At 42.5% G+C, this 17221-nt stretch overlaps 1 protein-coding gene across 2 annotated transcripts in view; it reads right to left on the bottom strand.

Moving 5' to 3' along the window:
- Positions 1–2557: 2557 nt before the first annotated feature.
- TOX4 (TOX high mobility group box family member 4) overlaps positions 2558–17221 on the bottom strand; it is a 29112-nt gene continuing 14448 nt past the window's right edge. For both annotated transcript variants that reach the window (XM_069761264.1, XM_069761256.1), the window contains 8 exons: positions 11980–12048; positions 9488–9730; positions 9102–9362; positions 8266–8493; positions 8056–8136; positions 6279–6983; positions 3232–3398; positions 2558–3077 (listed from right to left, as the gene is read on the bottom strand). In XM_069761264.1, coding sequence (XP_069617365.1) covers positions 3017–3077; positions 3232–3398; positions 6279–6983; positions 8056–8136; positions 8266–8493; positions 9102–9362; positions 9488–9730; positions 11980–12048 — 1815 coding nt within the window. In that variant the 3' untranslated portion in view covers positions 2558–3016. The remainder of the gene's footprint in view (positions 3078–3231; positions 3399–6278; positions 6984–8055; positions 8137–8265; positions 8494–9101; positions 9363–9487; positions 9731–11979; positions 12049–17221) is intronic.

Below are 17221 nucleotides of genomic sequence, written 5' to 3'. Positions count from 1 at the left end.
GTAAATACCAGGTGCCTTTTTTCTCCTTTTTTCTGGGCCCATCTCATTGTATATGGGCTATATCACTCTGACATCACTTTGATCACAGTTTACATTATGTTTTGAACATTTTCTTGTTCCATTTATTTTCTTGTCACCCCAGCAAATATGCGCATGCACTTTATTTAGTCATACACCTTTTGGTATTCTTGCTTAGTTTATTATGTGTATTATGGTTATTATTACTTATTTCACTGATTCTATGGCATTTATACATAGATACGCACACACATGTTGAACTTTCACTTTAGTTATATCAATTAATTATCTAGGTTTGCCATTGTTTCTTTAATTGTTGTATGTACCTGGTGTAGTGCCTATCTTTGGTATCTGTTCCCACCCTACCACATTATTATATATTTTAATACATTTTGTTATATATACCCTATTATTGGACTTTTCTTTTTTTTCTTTGTGTTAATGTGTATAACAAAGTAGAACCTGGAGTAGTTGGAGCGGATGGAGGCAGCTACACCAAACTTTGGCTACAGCCCTGGTTATTCAGAGCGGAGGGAGGGGAAAGGTTTTCAAAACGTAAAGGTGTTTTCGCACTATAAAAGTTGATTTTGTTTAACAGATCTTGAAATAATTTCTACAATTGCATGTGTTAATAAATGATATCAGGACAGGAACAATCTGGTAAACGTGCCCCTGCTGTGCACTGTGTAATGGCTGTATCTGACTGCGTCAGGGTTGTCGTCTGATCGTAGGGGTAGTGGGAAGGGGGAGAAGAAAAAGAAATAGAATACAGACATTACAGCTGGGGATCACAAATAATTATTTCTGCAAGGTAAACATTTCACAGCCTGTTTTCAAACAATGTTTTACTTCAAAGAAAGAATCAACTGTGATCCCATGCTGTCCTGTCTGTATACTCTTTTCCTTCCCCCTGGCCAGGGACTACGATATGATCAGACCATGTCCCTGCACGGTCAGACACAGCCATTACACAGCAAGGGCACATTTAGAAGATTATCTCAGCACAGGAACATTTTTTATAAATACATACCATTGTGGAAATTATTATTTCAAAATCTATTAATTAACATGAACTTTTGTTTGTGGGAAAACCCCTGTAATATAAATCTAAGTTTAATGTTAACCAAAGGCTATGCACACCTTTACAATCTTATGTTTTACTCAATGTCCTATTAAGTAACTTTCTACTTTTAAGTAAATACATTTTACCAATGCTGTCTACATTGCTCTGCAAACTTCTGTGTTGCCAGTGATACATAGATCAAGTCTGACCCCACCAACAAACTCTTTATAAGTCCACCTATAGAATATAAAAGATATTAAAACGATTGCATAAGGTGCCATATCTTTTATGTACACCTGTCTTATGTAATATAAAACATTTAGTGTAGGGTTTTGTTGCAAATTACGTAAAATGTTATTGCCAATCTTCCATTTACCAGATTTTCATTGATTTATCCTACTGTGATTAGAGAAATCATACAAAAACGACTGTAGCAGACATTAGCACCAGCATTTGGAGCCCATTCCTTACACACCATAGCTGCTAGATTGACTATGTTCTTGCCACCACTGTGGCCTTCCTAAATATTAGCGAAACCATGACTTTTTTTTTTATTTTTTGGGGAATCTCCCACTATACCACAAATAATCTTATTATGGCCATTCCTACAGAAAGGATTTATTAATTCACCCCTGCCAAACTGCCCAGAGTAATGAGCTCTGCCAAATGGAGATGTAAAGGACCAAATGCAAATATTATGGTCCAACCGCTGCCAATATACTTAAAAGGTAGCCATCACCTCCTCCAGAAATGCCATATACCTACCGATATGGAAGTAATCTGCAGGTAAACAGCATTTAAATCGTATCTAGCAGGTTTACTGGAGCAGATGCTATAAGAAGAAAGTTAAGCTATATTCTCCCTGCAGCTGCTTGCTTCTAGTCATTGGGGGCACTGCTCAGCACACAGTGACCGTACCCCAGCACACCGAGAGCCTGCTCTACAGAATATGTACAGAACAGGTTACTAAATGTGCAAGGGAGTTATTATAGTATAGTCACTAGTCAGCGGTTACCATAACCATTCCCCACACTGCCCCGATGACTGGGCACATGAGGTTGCAGGGAGAATAGAACTTAATTTTCTCCTTGTAGCCGCTACTCCAGTAAGCCTGATAGACATGGTTTAAATGCAGACTACCACTATATCTGCAGGCAAGTAATGTATCTTGCACTAAGAGGTTCCCTTTAATACACAGACCTATAAACACTCCAAATCAATGAATGTGCAAGTGATCATAAAAGCCCTTGTACAGAATGAATGACTGGAAACATTACAGCAGAAAGTTATGCAGTCCCAAATTAAAACAAAGTGACTTTCTAACTCCAAAGTAGGTGCTGAAACAATTCGGAACCTCTTTGTACTCTGGAGATACAGAAAAATCTAACTTCTCGACCTCAAAAGACACGCACTAGGCCTCTTGTGAAATCGGCATTAAAAAGGCTACTTATGAGGATAAAAATGTGACATCTGAAATATCTGGAAGTACATTTAATACAGATGGCTCCACAAAATGGTGAACTCTAACGAGACTGCATCCATAAAGGCTCCCGAACAGCTTAGTGGCTGAGAAATGATAGAAAACACTACAGATTGGTGGTGTACATGATTCTTGCTCCGAGGAAGCATGTCAATTGTTTTCAGACTCCATGACCGCAGTGCAACATCTCCTGTGTGTGCCGCCCTCCTGCCTCTGGTTACAAGTTCATCTCGGAAAAGAGAATTAGACAAAGAACAGTTACCCACTCCATGTCCTCTGGCACAGGTCTCAGCAAAATTTACTCTGTACCATCTAGTCCTTGCTTTGCTCAGGTCATATACAGAACAGTCAATAAAAACACGTTTTATTTTTCCTTTTCCTATACATATTGGCATTAGTTGAGAGTTTACAACCTCTTTCCTTCCGCATGATAATCCTACAAAGGGTAACCAGTGTTATTTCACTGAAGCAAGTGTCCCTTGATTTCGAGCTGCAATCCAATTCGTAAACGTGTCCCTGTAAAGCAGGAAAACAAAAATTTATATCCATCTATATATGTCAATGGTGTGTAAAGCCAGAATACTAAAATCAATGTAGCCCAGGGGTGTCACCTACATTTTTGGGAATTCAGTATAACACAAGTATCTGATGATATGTGCACAGAACTCACCTACAATGCTTCACCACACACTCATTGCTGCAGTACTCATTATCCCAATCCTTACTCTCTACAGGGGTGTTCTCACATCCAGAGCGCAGGCATCGTGGCTGGGGCGATGGGCTGTGTGGAGGAGAACCGCTCACTAACTGAACATCCATTTGTGAAGGGGGAGATTCCTAGAGAAATCAAACATTAATATATATTTTTATTTGAAAAGGATTAACTGCGAGTTTTTTTTTGTTTTTTTTAATTGGGGCACGGACAGGAAATAAGTAAGGGAAAAAATAAGTATACTATAATAAATCTCTCCCATGGTCATGCTATTAGTAAATATAAACTGATTAGCTTCAACAGTCACATGAATGATTGACATGAGACCATCGTTGCAGGACCAAAAGAATGAGAAAACGGATTGAACAGGTAAGTTTTAGTTTGTTTTTCTTCCTTCTCCCTTTATTTTTATACCATTCTCTGCCCTCACTATAGCTTTAAAGCCAACCAGTTACTTTGAAAAGTCACCGACAACACCTTTAAATTGAGGATTTCAGCCCAAGCTGACAGCATAAACCAAGCATAAAGCCTTGTAAAAGGACACCTTTAGACTGCCAACATTCAGGATTGTTCGCAGAATTTTCCTGATCACAACCGGACTCCTTTCGCAGGAAATCCGCACGCGTTTTTTTTCCAGAGCGTCCAAATACGCAGATTTTCTGCAAAATTAATGAACATGCTGCGGGGGGTTTTTTTGCGGAAAAAAACTAGTATGGGCACAAAAATTGCAGAATGCATTAAAATAATGTAAGCGTTTAAGCATTTTTTGCAGCGGAAAACTGCCGCAAAAACGCTAAAAATCCAGAACGTGGGCACATAGCCTTAGCGTGCTAATCCTTCTGCAGAAACGGAAATGTCATCAAGCACGATAGTTAGGGTGCTCGGTGCACCCTTGGTGTAGCCAAGAAGCCGACTGCACTGTTCTACCCACAAGAATTCTAGAGTCATCATTTTGATGAATCTGGGTCGTAATTTTGAAATACACCATTTATTGGGGGACAAAAAAAAACAAAAAAACACCCTTTTTATTCTAAGAAGCTGAAATTCTGGTGTATCAATTTTTCTCTTTTTGCCGTTTAAATACTTCTGATAGATTAGACTTTTTCAATATGATACCAAATATGCTTTTTTCCTAACATTTTTAAAATGGGAAAAGGGGAGTGGATTAAAACTTATTTTTACTTTATTTTTTTTAGTGAGACTTGAACCTACAATCATTCAACACTACAGCATTACTTTAGCATTGTAGTTCTATAAGCCCAGCGAGCAACAGAGCTTTAACGGGAGGACAAACATGGCAGGTATGGGGACATCCACAGCAGGCCTCCTGCTGCCATGGACACTCATCAGCTCCCTGCAACAAAGTCACGAGGAGCCGATATGCACGTGCATACTGGCACTTGCACCAAGTAACCCCTTCATAACCTTTTTTTCGGTTTTGCGTTTTCGTTCCCTTCCTTCTCAGAGCCATAACTTTCTTATTTTTCCGTCAATATGGCCGTGTGAGGGCTTATTTTTTGCGGGACAAGTTGTACTTTTGAACGACTCCATCAGTTTAACCATGTCGTGTACTGAAAAACAGGAAAAAAAAAATTCTAAGTGCGGTGAAACAGCAAAATAAAGTGCAATCCCACACTTGTTTTTTGTCTGGCTTTTGCTAGGCTGATCTTACATTATGATTCTACAGGTCATTATGAGTTCATAGACACCAAACATGTCTAGGTTCTTTTTTATCCAAGTGGTGAAAAAAAAAATTCCAAACTTAGTTTAGAAAAAAAAAAAAAAAATTCCGATACCTGTAGCGTCTCCATTTTTGTTGATCTCGGGTTAGGTGAGGGCTTCTTTCTTGAGCGCCGAGCTGCCATTTTTAATGATACCATTTTGGTGCAGATACGTTCTTTTTATCGCCTGCTAATGTATTTTAACTCAATGTCGCGGCGACCAAAAAAATGTAATTCTGGCGATTTGACTTACTGCTATGCCGCTTAGCAATCAGGTTATCTTTTTTTATTGATAGATCAGGCGATTCTGAACGTGGTGATATGTTTGATTTTTTTTATAGTTTTATCTTGAATGGGGCAAAAGGGGAGTGATTTTAACTTTTATATTTTTTGAAACTTTTTTTTTTTTTTTTGCAATGCTTCAATGGTCTCCATAGGAGGCTAGAAGCTGGCACAACTCGATTGGCTCTGCTATATAGAGGCGATGGTCAAATCGCCTGTATGTAGCAGAATTGCTGAGTTGCTATGAGGAGGAGCTCCTATCTCAAGGAGACCTCTGGTTGTCATGCCGACAAACCGATGACCACCGATCATTAGTGATGAGTGAATATACTCGTTACTCGAGATTTCTCAAGCACGCTCTGGTGTCCTGAGAGTATTTTTTAGTGCTCGGAGATTTAGTTTTTCTTGCCGCAGCTCAATGATTTACAGCTATTAGCCAGCATAAGTACATGTGGGGGTTGCCTGGTTGCTAGGGAATCCCCACATGTACTTATGTAAATCATTCAGCTGCGGCAAGAAAAACAATCTCCGAGCACTAAAAAATACTTGGAGGACACCTGAGCGTGCTCGAGAAATCTCAAGTAACGAGTATATTCGCTCATCACTACCGATCACGTGATGGAGTCACCGATGCACATATTTCTGGGCCGATGTACAATACGTCCAATGTCGGTAAGAGGTTAAATTCTGCTGTTGTAGACAGCAAGCAACTTGTCATAGGAAGTGGGCTCAGCTCCAGAGCCTGCTCCATGCAGCTTTAGCAACCTGTGACAAAATTGGATGTCATAGGTCGTCAAGGAATTAAGATTCAGTTTCTGCAGAATGGATGCAGCGGTTAGAAGAAAAATGTAAATTGTTATAGGCGCTATATCTCCTACAATGCTTAGATGATATTTTGGACAGACTGCCTCCCTTTACATGCTCCCACTTTTTACAGAAAGGATGCAGCACACCATCCATCTCTACGAACTTCCCCATAAACATGAAATAATTGAAACTCACTTCTTGAACAACTTCTGTTAACACTTCCAAGTGCTCAGGTGAGACCGAGACCTCAGGGGAGGTGGGTACACTGATAATTGGGATGGCTTTTGCTTGGACTTGAACAGTCTGTGGTTGAGGTTGTAGAGGAGGTGGTATAATCTTGATCTGCAATGGAGGTGGCTGATGTACACTCAGCCGCACTTTCTGCATAGGCTGCAGAGGTGGTGGTGGCTGAAGAATAGTAATGGATGGTTGCTGAGCGGGGGCCATCTGCTGCAGACGAGGGGGCTGCTGCATCTGTTGCAACGGTGGAGGCTGTAAGCGAGGGGGTAACTGCATTGCTGCCTGAAGTACAGAACGTGTAATTCGAGCCTGGGGGCTGGGCTGTAACTGATGGAGAGGAAGGCCTCTGGAAGTCACCATAGTGGCTGGGATTACTGTCACCATGCCTTGAGACATGGCAATAGATGTGGGAATCTGTCCTGCTTGCAGCATTTGCTTTGAAATGATTATTTTAGCAATGCTGGGCTGAGGGGGCGTTGCTTGAGGTTGCGGTGTAGGAGCAGCTGGTGGAGTTGGTGCCTGGGTAACAGTAGGTGTAGGTGGTGAAGAAACACACTGTGGAACACTTGACGTTGTCACAATAGAGGGAGATGGAACTGGTGATTCTGTAAGCACAGCCGAGGCAGCAGGGGGGTCTAAATCCAGTGAATCAACGACAACCTGTGTAAATGAAATAGAACAGCATTAAACACACAGTAATAAATCACTGCGCATATACGGACAAACCGATCTTGTAGCAATACAGAAGCACTTTTTTCCCATATTGCAGATTAATAGACATACTCAACTGTCCGAAGAATTGATATATCAATAAATAATGAATTGTCATCAAGACTAGACCCAAAACAAAAAAAAAATGGGTGTCCTGGATTGTAAAATACATTGCAAAGGAATTTGTCTCCACATACTTTATTACTAAGGAATAGCCGAGGCTCTTCTTTGTATTAATGTCCCAATTATATGCCGCTCAACATCCGGTCTCTTTCCTTCCTGATGTCTCTTCTCTGAAACCATCTCTGACACTGGCCTGCAGCCTACATTTCCCATTACACTTCTCACTTTGCAGAATCTCATCCCACTACAGTTTCTTATGCAATGATAGAAAGTGACAGAACTCATGCCCTTTGGCATTAAAACTAACTTGCACTTCAGAGTCTTTAGTTGATCCTGTGTGACTCAGCATCAGCTCATTTCCTTGCTTCCTAATATTAACAGGGAGAAACATTATCACAAGCAGGAGTCAGGGGAATACGATCAAGCCTTCAATTATGACAATTATACACCTGCCTTGACACATTCTACAAGCCTTGGTGATAAAATCCTATCGAACACAGGATTTTGTCCACGAGAGTCCGACCAATCTACACAACATCTCAGGTGCCCATATTGAAGGGGTTAAAATATATAAATACACCCGAACAGGAACAAAACCTATTACATAGCTGGGATATTATTAGTGACATACCAATATATGTGCAAAAATGCTGCAGTGTTTCATTAAGGTGGTCCAGTTCAAAGTTCAGCAATTCAAGAGTCCATTGTGGAGGAAGCAGCATTGCTGAGGCACAAGACTCAGCCACTGTACCTACAACCTTGATCTAAAGCATTTGTGGCGTAAGGAGACCATTCCTTCATCTACTTGATGCCATACTACCAATTTACAGCCTGAGGGGCCATATAAAGTGAGAAAATACTCAATAACCAGTGTAAAAATACTTTTAAGAACGACTACCTGTGACATCTGGTTTTCCTTGTACAATGCCAAAGCCTTCAGATATTCCTTTTTTGCAGCTTCCGTTTTCCTTTTGTAAACCTGAGAAGAAATGGATATTTAGAAAAAGATTTAACTGATCAAATTCTAAAGCGAGCAATTAAATAGATTAACATGGACTCAATACAACAATCTGTTCACAATGTATCCACAAGGACCACAGTCAGTTACCTGCTTCTGCTCTTCTCCAAGACTGTCCCACATGGAAGCCACAATTTTAGATACCTCTCCAAATGTGGCATTGGGGTTTTGTCCTTTGATGGCCGCTTGGGTGTCCCGGAAGAACAGGGCATATGCAGAGAGCGGTTTTTGAGGCTCATTAGGATTTTTCTTCTTCCTTTTTTTTGAAGCTTTCTGTTTCTTTGCTTGTTCAACGACAATACTCTTGGGGGCAGTTATCTGTAGATGAATCAGCAGATGCCATGCGAAAAACTGAAAATCTGCACTTGGCTTGAATAAAAATATGTTATAGTTGCATGAAACTTCAAAATAGGTTTCCTAACTTGGTAAGTGAATTACAGAAGGAATAGTACATAAATACTGACATGTAACTGTTGTGTTAATGGGCACTTTGGCAAAGCTGAGATCACCATGATGTCCGGGCTGCTCTCACGGAAAGGTTTGGATCCGGAGAGTATGAGAAGATTTTTGTAACACCGATGCGTTTCAGTGCCAGAAAAGCACCTTTCTCAAGGTAAAAAGCCAAAACGTTTTGGTGTGAAAACAAAAACCTTGCTTGTACTGGGCAGATCTAACCCTTTCTGTGGTGCACAGTGATAATCTCAGCTTTCCATACTGCTACCTGTAGGATACTCTCCTCCAGCCATGGGGCTGTAGCTACAGCATTTCTGGCTTCTACAGTGTTGTGTCTTCACAGAATCCTTACAGGTAAGTGCTATTCTTACCCTCACCCCCATTTTGTTTCTTAAGGTACTGCCCTATTGGTGCAAATGTGTCTAATCCAGAGCTTCCCAACAATGTGCAATTCTGTCACATAATAAACTCACCCTTCTAAAGTCTTCCATGTCCTCATCATGCAGAGAACTTGTTGGAGAAGGGGCAGGAGAAAGGTGATCCTCAGGTGACTGAACTGGAGGTAAAATAGTGCCACCGCCAAGACTCAAGCCCAACTGGGAGCTCAGCTCTGACTGGTCAATAGTAGTTAGCTGACTATGAGCCAGAAGCCCAGATGATATGTCCGTCATTGAAACGTCTATGGTGACTGGGGGATTGGCACTGTAAGCAGTGACAATAGGGTGATCCAAATCCTGTAATCAACGAAGATCATTACAACAGTATGCACACAACATGGCAAAACAAAACATTTTCATATTCTTATGGTTTTTTTTTTTTTTTTTACACTTTTATAGAAGAAAAAAAAATAATCCTTTACCATGGTTAATCCAGATCCAAGTAGTCCTTCTGTTTGCTCCATAACCTCGTGACTCATCTCCACTGGCATATCTAGAGTCTGCACTCCATACTGTGCTGCAAAACCTGCATCTTGGACTCCTGTAGGATCCCCAAGGTCATCAAAGTGTCCCACCACATCAGAGACTGCCAGAGAAGGGTCAGAATCTAGAGAGATCGGGGGAATCTCAAACTCTTCATCCCCAAGGCTGGGTGTATGAAAGGTCTGGAGAAAAGAATTGGACACATTTCCATCAATACAGGAAGCAGGACTGTTACTGATATTTCAAAGGAGTGGTCTGAAACATTAATTTTCATCCTAAATGCCTCTTATTTAATGCCATGATCTAATCTATTTCTAATATACATTAACCCCTTCATGACCGTGGGATTTTTCGTTTTTCCGTGTTCGTTTTTCACTCCCCTCCTTCCCAGAGCCATAACTTTTTTATTTTTCCGTCAATTTGGCCATCTGAGGGCTTATTTTTTGCGGGACGAGTTGTACTTTTGAACGACATCATTGGTTTTAGCATGTCGTGTACTAGAAAACGGGAAAAAAATTCCAAGTGCGGTAAAATTGAAAAAAAAAGTGCAGTCCCACACTTGTTTTTTGTTTGGCTTTTTTGCTAGGTTCACTAAATGCTAAAACTGAAAAACTGACCTGCCATTATGATTCTCCAGGTCAGTACGAGTTCATAGACACCTAACATGACTAGGTTATTTTTTTTCTAAGTGGTGAAAAAAAATTCCAAACTTTGCTAAAAAAAAAAAAAAAATTGCGCCATTTTCCGATACTCGTAGCGTCTCCATTTTTCGTGATCTGGGGTCAGTTGAGGGCTTATTTTTTGCGTGCCGAGATGACGTTTTTAATGATAGCATTTCGGTGCAGATACGTTCTTTTGATCGCCCGTTATTGCATTTTAATGCAATGTCGCGGCGACCAAAAAAAAAACGTAATTCTGGTGTTTCGAATTTTTTTACCGCTACGCTGTTTAGCGATCAGGTTAATGCTTTTTTTTTTTTTTAATTGATAGATCGGGCGATTCTGAGCGCGGCGATACCAAATATGTGTAGATTTGATTTTTTTTTATTGATTTATTTTGATTGGGGCTTAAGGGGGGTGATTTAAACTTTTATATTTTTTTTATTTTTTTAACATTTTTTTCAACTTTTTTTTTTTACTTTTGCCATGCTTCAATAACCTCCATGGGAGGCTAGAAGCTGGCACAACTCGATGGCCTCTGCTACATAGCAGCGATCTGCTGATCGCTGCTATGTAGCAGAAATGCAGGTGTGCTGTGAGCGCCGACCACAGGGTGGCGCTCACAGCCACCGGCGATCAGTAACCATAGAGGTCTCAAGGACTTCTATGGTTACAATGGAGACGCATCGCCGACCCCCGATCATGTGACAGGGGTCAGCGATTATGTAATTTCCGGCCGCCCAGCCGGAAGCGGTAGTTAAATGCCGCTGTTTGCGTTTGACAGCGGCATTTAACTAGTTAATAGGTGCGGGCAGATCGCGATTATGCCCGCGCCTATTACGGGCACATGTCAGCTGTTCAAAACAGCTGACATGTCCCGGCTTTGGTGCGGGCTCACCGCGGAGCCCTGCATCAAAGCAGGGGATCTGACCTTGGACGAACTATCCCGTCCAAGGTCAGAAAGGGGTTAAATAACGTTCTTTTTATTGGCTACTTTTTTTTTTATGATGCTTCATTTGTTTGAGAATTCTAGTGCATGCCGGGATATTCAAACAAATCATCATCAAGGGGCATAGGCTGCAGTCACTGCTGCACCTCCCGGAAATGAAGGGTCATCAGGGACCTTTGTTTCAGGGGCTGGGATAGTCCCTGCCCTACTGAGCATGTATCAGTTGTCAATTCAAACAGATGCTCAGTAGATTCTGGTCACTGTAATATGCACAGTGACAGTGCGCTCTCTCAGTGGCTCTGATCAGAAGTAGCAAGCCAGTAGGAGAGCGCACTGTCAGTGCACACCGTGAGAATACCCAGCATGCAGAGACCAGCACTGGTCCCCTCCCCCAGCACTGATCCCTGCATGCCAGGTAATCTTCCTATAACACACACCTACTGAGTTCTCCTGCAGGCTTGTTACTCGTTAAATTCGCAGCATATTCCCTGGCTCTCAAAGCCACAGCTCTTGTTAAATTTATGCTGCAGAGATTTCATAAAATCATATGAACTATAAAAAGCTGCAGAATTCCCACAAGTGAATGCACAGGAAATCTGCTGCACTTTAATTTTTTTTTCCATAGGTGTAGTCCATTTTAACAGTGTAAAGATTCATACATTGCAGATTAGAGAAAAGTTCTGGAACGGTGTGACTGTCCCATCCACATAAAACAGCTGCATTCAGACGTACGGCAGAAATTTCTATAACGAAATCCACCATGTGTGAACATCCCCAAATAGGGAGTAATAAAAAGCCATAACTTTCTGCTTTCTCCACTCACCTCTGTACCAGTCAGGAAGGGGTGCCCGGATCCTGTGATGGTCAGGTAACTGTCATTCCCCCCAGGAAACTGCAGAACGGAAATTCACGTGGTAGGGAAGCAAGAAGGAGAGAACAGACTAAGATTGGGATGACTGCAGGATCAGACCGCTATGGAAAAAGTATTTCAACCCCAATTGTAAATGTTTTTATGCAAATGAGGTAGAAGGTTGGCACTTAATTTATAGCTTTCCTGACCACCGCCTGGTAGTAACCAGCAGGTCACTCTTCTGCCTAGCACCAAGATCTAGCGCAGGTAATGATGGTGCCTAGGTCAGATCTACGGTGGGGGGACATGAGTGACCTGCTGGTTGCTAACAGAAGGCAGGCAGAGACCACACACTGTAATAGGCCAGAAAACTAAGTGGAGTGCCAACCAAGATTTCTAAACACAAAGGTAGAGTTATCAGACATTACAGCAACTTTACATAGTTGACATTAGTTTGGGGGTGTCACAATCTGCAGTCAGGTTCTCTTCAAATCATGTTCGCCCATCTAATGTTTAGCTCATTCTAGGTACGTGCTCCTTGCTAATTGATAAATATCACCAGACCACCGCTGACTGCTGAAATGCCCATAGAAAACTAAATTACAGACGTACACATTAGATGTCTATTATGAATGACATGTCTTTCGCACGAAGACCAGGGTTTGTTAGTGATGCGGAGGCACAGAGATCTGCAAAGGGTTGGTTTTCTACACTCTGCACAGAAGCTAAGTGGAGGACTGCTGGCCACAGTTCTTCCGCATGTAAGCTTTGTCCTCAGCTTACCTTCCACTGCAACAAAGGCTCAGACAAGCTAAAAGCCAATGTAACCTGCTACTCAGATGGTGGGTCCCAACAAAGTCATCAACTTGTATCTAAAGTGTATGGGCACCTTAACTAGAGACCATACTATTCCACTTGTGAGAACAGTTTCATAATTGGTCCTGTTGTTACTGGTCGGCTGACAGGGCCAATAAGTAACCCCTTTATCAATTATATCTAAAGATAGAGAGATATACATTTATAGTAACACCAAGAAGAAAGTCATGGCATTCTGGAGATCGCAGGATCAATAAGCATGTCAATGATATGCAAAGGATGTAAAAAAAAATAAAAAATCATCAAACCATGTCAATTTATTCAGTATGGAGTATGAGCATTATGTGCATAAATACATGCACTTCCACACCTTATGGTATCATTGAGGTTACCAATGGTTGTCTGAGGAATGTTCTGTTGCGCTGAATACACTTGAGTACACAGATCATCAAGATCCTCCGACAGAAGCTCCTTTTGCAATTGCAGACATCCCAGATGTGCTCGATGGGAAACAAGTCTGGAGACCTTGCAGGCAATGGTTGAATGTTTTAGGCCATGCACACCACTGACAGTAGCACGAGCAACTTGCAGCCTTGTGTTATGGTCTTGAAAAATGGCATGGCGCTCATACTAAATAGAGCAATAGTTTTCGCAAATTTTGTTTACATTCCTTAATAATTTGCTTAATCATTGAAGGGAACTTGTCACTTGAATCGTGACAAGGTAGATTATTCTCTGAAATGCTCCGGTGTTTTCAGAGAACAGTTTGAAGATCCAGCCAGGCACCATAAAAGAGACGGGAACTGCTCTCGTTGACTGATAGGTCCTTACTATGTGTCCATCACTGAGGCTTCTTTCACACCACCGTGTCTCCGGTACATGTGGTGACAGTTTTCACATGTACCGAAGACACATACGCACGTAGAAATTCAAATGAATGGGTCAGTGCACATATCCGTGTTTCCACGGACCGTGTGTCCATGTGCCCCACACAATGACATGTCCATTTTTTAACAATCAGCATGGACGGCAAATGTCCCGCACACAGAGAGCACTCATTGATGTCATCCGTGTGACACGCATCGGCATCGGGGAAGAAGCGCTACAGTAAGCACCGTTCCCCGGCGGCGGGTGCTGAAGACGGTCTCATCATTCTCTGCGATTGGCGCGAGCAGAGGAGAATGATGAGTTATATTAACCCCTTTCTGCCATCGGACGTACTATTCCGTCCATGTGGGGAGGGCCCTAATTCCCAAGAACGGAATAGTACGTCCAGCGCGATCGGCTGAGCGCACGGGGGGAGCGCGGCCGAGTGTCAGCTGCCTATCGCAGCTGACATCCGGCACTATGTGCCAGGAGCGGTCACAGACCGCCCCCGGCACATTAACCCCCGGGCACACCGCGATCAAACACGATCGTGATGTGCCAGCGGTATAGGGAAGCATCGCGCAGGGAGGGGGCTCCCTGCGGGCTTCCCTGAGACCCCCGCAGCAACGCGATGTGATCGCGTTGCTGCGAGGGTCTCCTTACCTCCCTCCCTGCTTCAGGCCCGGTTCCAAGATGGCCGCGGCATCCGGGTCCTGCAGGGAGGGAGGTGGCTTACCAAGTGCCTGCTCAGAGCAGGTGCTTGGTAAGCCTGCAGCACTGTAAGTCAGATCACTGATCTGACAGAGTGCTGTGCAAACTGTCAGATCAGTGATCTGTGATGTCCCCCCCTGTGACAAAGTAAAAAAAAAAAATCCCACATGTGTAAAAAAATAAATTAAAAAATAAATCATATAGAGATATATATATATATATATCTATATATATATATATATATATATATATAGATATATATATATATATATATATATAGATATAGATATATATATAGATATAGATATATATATATTCCCATAAATACATTTCTTTATCCAATTAAAAAAAATAAAAAATATATTTTTTTGCAATAAAAAGCGTCTTTCAGTGTGTGACGGCTGCCAATCATAAAAATCCGCTAAAAAACGCTATAAAAGTAAATCAAACCCCCCTTCATCATCCCCTTGGTTAGGGAAAAATTAAAAAATAGAATTATTCTTACCGTTAATTCGGTTTCTAGGAACCTTCCACGACAGCGGTACTGGAGGATGTCTCCCCGCCCTAATGGGGGACAGGAAACACAGAGGTTAAATACCTTCCCCTTCCTGCCACCTCCAGTGTTTTTTCTGGACACAGTAGTATGTATAGTTACCACTTAAGTGCAGGAATCATCCAATAAAATTATCAGATAGGGAGGGAAATTAGTGCTGTCGTGGAAGGTTCCTAGAAACCGAATTAACGGTAAGAATTCTATTTTCTCCAGTCACCTTCCACGACAGCGGTACTGGAGTAGTACCAACAAATAATTTCTAGGGTGGGGGACAACCGCTTGCAGAACTGTTCTGCCGAAAGTTAAATCCCGGTTGAAATCAAGCCTGTAGTGCCTGGTGATAGTATTCACTGATGACCAGGTGGCGGCTCTGCAAATCTGCTCCGTAGAAGCGTCACCTCTCTCTGCCCATGATGTTGACACCGACCGTGTAGAATGGGCCTTCAGTGATGGAGGAGGTGGTAGATTCTGGGATGAGTATGCCAGAGATATGGCTTGTTTAATCCAGTTGGCGATAGTATTTTTCGTAGCCTTTCTGCCTTTGTTCTTCCCGGAGAGTTGAATGAAGAGGTTTTGATCAATCCTCCAACTCTGTTTGTGAAAGATAATGTAGAACCACTCTGCGAACATCCAGAGTGTGGAAGGACTCCTCTCTCACATTAGAAGGATCCGGGTAGAATGAGGGCAACACTATGTCCTGACCTCTATGAAAGTCTGATGTTACTTTAGGTAAGAAGGTAGGATCTAGACGAAGGATTATACTATCAGATGTTACCCTTAAGTAAGGCTCTTGTATAGATAGGGCATGTAGTTCTCCTATCCGTCTGGCAGAGGTAATAGCCACTAAAAAGACCGTTTTTAGGGTAAGAACCTTTAATGAAGACTGAGATAAAGGTTCGAAAGGGTCCCGAGTTAGACTATTAAGGACCAAATTAAGGTCCCAAGGAGGAGTATTGTTGAGAACTCTGGGACGGATTCTACTCGCTGAAGTTACAAAACGCCTGATCCACCGATGTTTGGCTAGTTCCTGATCGAAATAGGAGCTAAGTGCTGAAATCTGTACCTTTAAGGTGTTAGGCCTAAGACCCAACTCTAGACCCCTCTGCAAGAAGTCCAGAATTTTGGCAATATTTGGATGAAATGGGTCTGGAATATCTGGAAGATACCACGATGAAAACTTCGAGATTTTGGCATAAATGGCATTTGTTATGGGTTTTCTACTGTTTTGGAGAGTATGAGTTACTTCATCTGAGAGACCTCTTGCCTTTAGTATCTCGGCCTCAGAAGCCATGCTGAAAGATTTAATCTGTGAAGGTTTGGATGCAGCAACGGTCCCTGATGAAAAAGATTTTCCTTCTGAGGTAGACATACTGGACCTTCCTGAGCCATGTCTAACAGGGCGCTGTACCAACTCCTCCCCGGCCATGTTGGCGCGATTAGAATCGCCGTAACTCGTTCCGATCGGATCTTCTGTAGAGTTTTTGATAGCAATGGGATCGGAGGAAAGGCATAAACGAGGTTGAACCTCCACGGGTGAGAGAACGCATCCATGCCCAGTGCTCTGTCTGCCATATTTAGGGAGAAATAAGTTTGCAGCTTGGCATTCTGACTGTTGGCAAAAAAGCCCACTTCTGGGATCCCCCATCTGGAAATCAGGGAGAGGAAGACCTCCTGGTCCAGACACCATTCCCCTGGATGTACATCCCTTCTGCTCAGGAAATCTGCCTGGGTATTGGCTGACCCCTTCAGGTGAACTGCCGAAATAGAGAGGACGTGCCTCTCTGCCCAGAAAAAAAATGTTTGAGGCTAAGGTTTTTAGTTTCCTGAATCTTGTGCCTCCTTGATGACGACGGTATGCTACCGTGGTCATATTGTCGGAATATATTCTGACATGGTGTCCCTGAACAATAGAGGATGCGGCTTTTAACGCCTCTTCCACCGCTTTCAGTTCTCTGAAGTTTGAAGAGCTTGCTCTGATGTCTGGGGCCCAGGTGCCCTGGAAATGGGTTCCCTCGACTATCCCCTTTGACTGGCATCCGATGTTAGTGTCTTTAGCGGGATCTGATCCCAACTGACCCCCTGTTGGAGGTTTCGGAGCCGTAGCCACCATGTCAGGGATGCCCTGACATGATTGGGAAGGCAAATTCTTTTGGAAAGAGAACTCTGCTGTCCGTCCCAGGATGATAGGACATGGGTTTGGAGGACTCTCGTGTGGGCTTGGGCCCAAGGTACCATCTGGATACAAGATGTTAGAGATCCCAGCATAGA

Source organism: Ranitomeya imitator, chromosome 1 (genome assembly GCF_032444005.1).
Source record: "Ranitomeya imitator isolate aRanImi1 chromosome 1, aRanImi1.pri, whole genome shotgun sequence".
In the NCBI taxonomy this organism is placed as follows: Eukaryota; Metazoa; Chordata; class Amphibia; order Anura; family Dendrobatidae; genus Ranitomeya; species Ranitomeya imitator.
This window is presented reverse-complemented; position numbering and strand designations above follow the sequence as displayed.